Source organism: Phaseolus vulgaris, chromosome 3, assembly GCF_000499845.2.
Source record: "Phaseolus vulgaris cultivar G19833 chromosome 3, P. vulgaris v2.0, whole genome shotgun sequence".
NCBI lineage: Eukaryota > Viridiplantae > Streptophyta > Magnoliopsida > Fabales > Fabaceae > Phaseolus > Phaseolus vulgaris.
The window spans coordinates 8,308,756-8,316,560 of NC_023757.2; the positions used below are offsets into that span (position 1 = coordinate 8,308,756).

The 7,805-nt window shown below is 29.7% G+C and overlaps 1 protein-coding gene across 2 annotated transcripts; it reads right to left on the reverse strand.

Annotated features, from left to right (window-relative positions):
- Nucleotides 1-311: 311 nt before the first annotated feature.
- On the reverse strand, nucleotides 312-5,275 carry LOC137806543 (carbonic anhydrase 2-like). Of its 2 annotated transcripts, none has more exons than XM_068606736.1 (9): nucleotides 5,076-5,275; nucleotides 4,791-4,871; nucleotides 4,417-4,557; nucleotides 3,163-3,211; nucleotides 2,397-2,513; nucleotides 2,200-2,253; nucleotides 1,368-1,453; nucleotides 900-1,005; nucleotides 312-768 (listed from the first exon to the last, which is right to left on the reverse strand). In XM_068606736.1, exons 2-9 carry the CDS (start codon nucleotides 4,841-4,843, stop codon nucleotides 604-606), a joined length of 771 nt encoding a protein of 256 aa, XP_068462837.1. In that variant the 5' UTR covers nucleotides 4,844-4,871; nucleotides 5,076-5,275; the 3' UTR covers nucleotides 312-603. The 2 variants fall into 2 exon arrangements, with proteins under 2 accessions (XP_068462837.1, XP_068462838.1); XM_068606737.1 differs by having other exon boundaries at nucleotides 312-764; nucleotides 896-1,005; nucleotides 5,076-5,256.
- Nucleotides 5,276-7,805: the final 2,530 nt, after the last annotated feature.

Here is a 7,805-nt window from a genome sequence, read left to right on the forward strand (position 1 = left end):
ACTCAATTGAAATTTTTTTTTTAACTATTTAATAAAAATATTAATATAGATACAATTAAAATTACCTAAATTTATGAAAGAGTTGGAATGAAAGTAAGACGGATAATGTATTAAGAAAAAAATATTTAGAATGTAAAGTTGAAAAAACTACTCCTTCCTATTTAATTTATGGGCTTACTTTCTTATAATTAATTAATAAAAAAGATAATAACATTCATTAATTGAGAAGTCAAGTTAATTAAAAAATTAGAATTAAATACTTGTGCAGCACACGATAGAAAAAACCTTAAAGAACAAGTGTACAAAACATATGATACTAAATGCAATCCATTGCTCAATTTTAATGGCTAGATCAGCTCTGAAGTTTGACTAAAGAATAGCGACTATGTAACATAAAACGATGCAAAACAGAACTTATTGAATTGATCTTCAGACTAAGACCATTATTTTAGCAGAGTGTTGGCTTCTTTTTGTGAGGATGTGAGGGAAACAAGCAGGGAAAGGGGACTCTTATACACTTATGAAACAGTTGCAAAGGGAAGATCATGTACATCAACATGCATGCCAGGGTTAAGAACCCTTTGGTTTAGTGCTTCAGTGGTCTTAAACAGACACAGAGTTGGAGATTTTGAAGTCCAGATCCCACAGCTCAAAGGTACCCTTAACGAAGTTGTAATGTGCACCTTTCAAAGCTAGTGTTTCATTCACAACACAATCTCTCACAAATGGATAAGTCAAAAGGTTCCCAACTGATACATTTACAGCTTCCTGCATTCCAAACAAAATTTCAGTGCCAATAAGTTTAAGCTCTTGTGCTCTAACATGCATTACACAACTTACAAAAAATTATGCCCCCAAATAACAAACTGGTGTGGGATACAGCAATAAAATTTACTTGCCTTCTCGCAGTTGGTACACTGCTCCGAAAATTCTAGTGCACTTGCTTCAGTTTTAACCTTCGACTTTGCCTGGGTACAAATTTGGACCCAATTCTCTATGAATTCACTGTATCATCACAGAGGAAATAAATGATTTACAAGGTTATTAAGGAAGTTTACTTTATCTTAGTTCAGAAGATGAAATCAACTGGGAATTAGAACTGTTTATCTGCTGTTTTGGAGCCTGACATGTGCCTAATGACATGTGCCTAAAGTGTCACTGAACCACCAACTTAGTTAGAAGTCCTATGAAGTTATCAAAATAGATTAAAATTTTCAAATGTGTACTTTTTCTCATGGACATGTATTCTAGTTTGTGGTTATACTTATATAAGATAAAGAGATAAGATAAGTACTTTAAGTAGTGATCCTTTTGGCAAAATATTATTTAATCTTTGTTTTATGAGATGAAGCAATAATAAGGTATACCTTGCAGTGGTCCCATCATCTGGGATGGACATGAGGCCCTTTATCCCTCCACAGCAGCTGTGTCCAATGACCACAATATTCTCCACCTGCAACACTTTTCCCTTTAGAACCACCATAAGGAAAGAAACAAGTAGAAGCCTATTCTAGTTTTAAACAAAGACATTCCGTTCATCCACCAACACTATTCTATCCATTTTCTCACTTTCTCTTCCTTATTTTCTTCATCATTCTGAATGGAAGGTGTGGTGAGTGGAAGGTACCGGGGTTACAGTATCACCAGAACCACCTAATTTGAAAAAAGGTACACACTAGAAAAAATATATATAAGAGAGTGCGACTTTCAGATTCCCTAATGTTTTTTTATTATTAGTTAACTGAGACCCATTAAACAAAATGAGACTTGCAAATTTTATAATAAAGCATGTTCCAATGCAAAGCATTCATCAAATAAAGAATGTTTTACTTTTTCTATACTGTTCCAGAGAGAAAGGAAGTGATAATGATACAACTATTTATATATCATTTTACAGAGACAAATTATATAATAAAATAGCTCATTGAAGAATACCTGAAAGCAATATATTGATAATGTAAGTATTACCAATATCTATCAACTAAACCATATTTTTAACTCTTTATTATGTTTATCCGAAAATGTTTTTTGGACCATTTTCCTAACATAAAACAGTTCTTTCATGTGATAGAGGGAAAACAAGATGCATGTGGCTCCAAATAAATAGTGAAGCAAAGGCCATTTTCCCCCACCAAAAGTTGTACTTTTCACATGCTTGACCCACCTAACTTATTATAGAGAAAGTGAATGGCTATGTACCTTTAAATGCTGCACTGCATATTCAATGGCTGCCCCTGTTCCTGAATACTTCGTCTGAAACAAAACAACAAAAAGGCAAAGTCAAACTTAAGGGTTGAACTGAGGTTTATGTTTATGACATTCCTTCACTGTACGTTTGAATTCTTTTGTTGTGTTACATGACATAAATCAAACATTTAATTGACAACAAAGAAAACCTTGTCATACGGTGGAACCATGTTGGCTATATTTCGGACCACAAACGCTTCACCCGGTTGAAAATCCAGAATATGGGAAGGGCAAACTCTTGAGTCTGAGCAAGCAAACACCAGAAACTGCAAGTGTGGGAAATGCAACATTATTATGACAAGTAATTAACATTTTTTTTTATCCAATTGAGAATTTGTTAGTAAACTTGACTTCAAAATTTATATGCACGAAGTTACACATGAGTTTATTTTTTATTAAGAAAATATTTTTATTTTTAAAATTTTCCAAAAGACAAGCCTAAAAACAATTAAGTCAAACAGTATTTTTTTGTTAAGAATATTGGGTCAATGCGTAATAGAACATTAGTATATTCAAGTAATATAAAATTGCGATGGAAACTTTATATTTTTAATATCGAAAGTCATAACTACATGCATAAAAATAATAATTAGACTAATGTGATGACATAGTAGAATAATTGTTCACGCATGCTAGTATTGATGGCAAATTAGGGAAAAACACAACGTACTTCATTAAACCTTTTCTGTTACGTAATTGAAGTTTTAAAACAGTCTTCTCAGTTTGCTTTTTTATATTCTATATTTTTATTTTTGCTGCAAGTCTAATATTATAACTTTAATAAACTAAAATAAAATTTATTCTGAATATGAAGTTTGTTTTTATTCTAAATTAGAGAAAGTCTATTGACCCTATGGTCACCCAAAGGACAACTATGAAAACCAAGTTATTGCTGAGTCAAATAATGTGGCTGACCTTAGGACTCTGGCCTTTGGCAAGTTCCCCATATAATTCCGGATTCTTCCTGAAATAATAATATATAACTATTTAGTCAATGCAATAATAATAATAATTAATTGAGGAAAACAAGCCACCTAGTAAAAGTGTAATTTCTTACTAGTTAAATTCCAAAACAAAATAAAATGTCTAAATTGACTAATTTACCAGCAAAGAAGTTTGAGAAAGCAAAAACAAAATCAACTTTTTCTAATGTACAAGGACAGCACAGTTCATATTTTGCGCTACATCTCTAATTAGAGTAAGTATATACATTTTTAAGGTAAACTGTAATAATTTATATTTTATTAAAAAAATATTAATAATTGCGATTCAAATGATACAAATGCATAATAAATTTAAACATATTACAACACCAATAATTAATTTTCCAATTAGGTGCTAAATGTACTTATTTTCCTTTTAGAAAAGTAAATGATTCGCAATCATTGAAACATATATTTTATTTGCTTTGTTGACCATTTACAAGACATGGTTGGCAAAATTTGTCATCCACTACATCATTTTTTGTTAAGTAATTTAAGCTTAAATAAACAATTTTTACTAGTGCTTTCTAAAATTCAAATTCAAATTTTAAAACATTGGAATTAAAAAATTAAATTAAATTAATAACGTTAACTATGTCTTTAATTTATAAGAGCGTTTGTTTAACTATTACTAACATTAATGAAATGTTTGCAAACTCTTAAAATAAATGTATTATTTATTGCATCACTTCAATTAAAAACACCTCTGCAAAGAAAAATATATATATAAATCAGTTCTCATAAAAAAAAAGCCAAGTATCACTAATAATTTAGTTAGAAAAGAAAGTAGTATTATTCTAACATTACTTAATATAATTGGCCAGATTTAATTATATGAAAGGCTTGTTAAAAGATGAATAGATGCTATTTTATAATAATTAAGGGTCAACTTCTGTACTCCATTATCACACTTAAATTAAGAAGAAGAAAAAAGAAACCATAAAGACTGTCTCTCGGCATTTTTGAGGTTGTAACCGAGGTGGGCCCACACGGAATGAATTCGATGGAAACAGAAGTTTTTGCTGATAAGATAAGTGCACAAAACTTAATAACCTTTCACTTCTTCATCCATAGAACATTTGAAGTCCCCAGAAGGGGCACTGAGGGCATTTCACAAAAATTGAAAAAAAATATCTGAATACTAATTAAAACGAAATAGTGGGAGAAGACCATAGCATAGACTCACTGGAATTTCTCGTTCTTGAAGTGGTCGAACCCGATTCGGATCCTCTCATCCGGGTTAAACGGCTTCGACGCGTCGCTCGTCAGCTCCGTCGTCAGCTTCTTGATCTTTGCGGCGGCGACGTCACCGAGGTCGGCTTTCTCGCTGCCGAGACAGAAAAAGAAAAGTCAGAACTTACGTGTCAGAGCTGGGCCCACTGCGACCACCTCATCGTCCAAACAAAACAAACGCGATTTTGTTTGGTAACGGCGGAAACCGACGCCAACCGATGCGAATGATGTTACTTTTTTTTTGTCGTAATTAATTAATTAACGCATAACAGAGAAGCGGCGGTGAGAAACAAAGTAAGAGAGGTCAGACACAGTTCCTTAATTCACCTTATAAGCTTGGTCAACGCTGCAATGGCTTCCTGGTATGTTTCTCCGGCCATTTCTTGGTCCTGCGACAGATCCAATTAACTGAAATGGAAACATAAAAACCTGAGAAATTGTTCCACTGCATGCAGATGTGAGAGGTTAAATTGGTGGAAGGAGTGATTATAAAATTAAATAGTAATTGGATTTGAGAAGGAAAATATGAATGGTGATGAATCTGGAACAGAAAGAAAAAAGAGAATCGAATCGAATCTCAGTGCATCTGATCTGAGTAGTGCTACGAATTACCTTTTTGTATTTGTGAAGAGAAAAGAGAGTGTGATAGGGGAAGTAGGGGTGTGAGTTTATATAGAGGAATGATGCATGAGGTTTTTGTTTGACGCGGTTGAAGAAGCTACGAAGGGGAGCAGAATTGTGCCACCGATGCCTGCTGTGTCCACAGTATTAATAATGCTATGCTCACAAAATACAAACAAATTTTAATTTTCAAACTTCTATTTAATGCTTTTACTTAGAAGATTTCTTCTATTTACTTTTTAAAATATTTCCAATCTAAGAACAATTTAAAAATGCGCTTGTTATGAAATAAAAATATTACATGGATCTAATTATTATTCTTAATAAATATAAAAAAATAGTTAATTTTACTTATATGTATGAGTTTAGAAATAATATTTTCTAAAAAAATACAAAACGCCAAAATATAAAATAGTCTAAATTGGAAGCTTTGTAGCTTTGTATATTTCTCTTCTTCCTCCCAATTAGAAAAATTTAACAGTCACACGCAAGTCGGCATGCGTTTTTTATTTTATTGTGCCACTACAATAAGTTATATAACAGTTAAAAAATGTTTAATTACATTAGGACCAATTGCTATAACGGAAAAGACAGCGATAGGAAGAACTTCAGAAGTTTCAAATATAGACTTTTTCAAATTTTAAAATAAATAAGAATAATTTAAAAATAAAATATAGTAATTTATAAAAAATGATATCTGTTATATATATATATATATGTATATATATACACAGATATTTATAGTTCTAATTCTAATAAAATAAGATTCCAAAACAACTATTTAAGAAAAATAAAGAAAAAATTGGCTATGCTTGTTGTACTGTGAGAAAAATGTTCAATCCTCTCAAAATGTGATTTTAATGATAATTTTAAATGCTTAATTAATAAAATTACGTTTACTAGACAAGAAAACCTGTGTATTTAATCTGCATAGTCAGTTTTATAATTAGAAGAACGGTTTTGATTATAACTGTCGGTTTTGATTATAACTGCCTTGCATGGAAACTACAAATTTTTGTTTAAGATTTAAGATTTAGAAGTTAGGGTTTAAGATTTATCTTTTTGAGAGAAAGTAATAAAAATAAGTCACCTTATACTGAATATTTATGAAGTTATAATTGAATTAATTTAGTTCTTTTTATTATTCATTCTTATAATGTGTGGCATATGATATGTAAATTCTTCATCTTAAAAAATTAGAAGGAGTAGGATGAATCAACATGTATGAGAAGAAAAAAATTATTTAATGACTAATTTTAACAATTGAAATAAATTAGTAGGATATTATGATAAATACTGGTCCATTTTGTTTTGGTTAGTAAATCACATTACTCACTTGCCATAATTTCTAGTAAATAATAAAAGAATTTAATTTTATTTGAAATCTCACATCGACTAGAAATAAAAATATTTCATAGTATATAAGTGAGTGCAAATTTTATCTTATAATGTTGAGTTAAGCTTAAAATTTACTTTTTAATATGATATCAAAGTCATATAAGTCTATCATACTGAAAGTTTGTTGAGTTGATCAGGTCACCGCTATCGGACTGTTATCAGACTACCCATTATATAGTCTCGGCGTGAGGAAAATGTGTTTGAGATCTTGCATAGAGTCTATTCTAGTGAGAGTTTGTTGACTTTACCAGATCCTTTTCACATCATCGAGACATTTCATAATATATAAGTGAGTACAACCCTCACCTTATAAATCGATTTTATAAGGTTAAATTAAGTTTAAAGTTATTTTTTAATTTAGGCTTAAAGTCCAATAAAAAAATATGTTTATTTATGTAATTTAAAAAAGAAATGGTATATTGCTCATGTTCATTCCTAGTTTTTTTTTTTAATTTCTTTTTTCCTTTTTTTAACACTTCTCATCTTCCTTTACTCTCTCTAGCTCCTCGTCTTGTACTCATGATTGATTTCAAAATTCTACTTAGCATTGGTTTCATATCTTATAATTAGCGAATGTGATACTACATAGAAAGCCACCAATATAAATTCAAATTTCAATGTGATACTACATAAAAAGTCACTAAAACTAAGTTCAAATTTTAAGGAAGGTTGACATATAAAAAAATCATATTTGTTTATTGAAAATGGATAAGAAAGTGAGTTGTTGGCCTTCCAGCTAGCCATTATTTAGTTGAACGTGCTGGTGTTTTCATTTTATCAATCCGCTATGTTAGGTTGGTGGTAAGAGACGAGGCAAAGGCTGGGGCCACCGCTCCCTTTTTTAAATTAAAAATTTAAACACAAAGTTATTTAAAAAATAATAATTTTTTATATTATAGTATTTAAAGAATGTAAATATGTAATATTATTGTAACTTAAATGATTACCAATTATAAATTAAGTTTTAGTTATTAATTATAATAAAGTAATTTAATATGAAAATATCATAATTTTTTAAATTTATTAAATTAGAAACTTTAATTAAATCATTTAAATTTTAGAAAATATTTACATAATTAAATATGCTTTTAAATATATATCTATATATATATATATTAAAATTATAAAAGAAACGAGAAAAAGACTAAGATTTCCATTAGTTTTGAGTGAGAATGACTGCTCAAACAAAAATAGATTAGACTAACATATTGTATTACCTACTTATAAATATGATAAAAGTGGAAAGCAATCTAAATATATTGTATATGTATTTTTCAATAAATATATATATATATATATATATATATATATATTATAACTAGC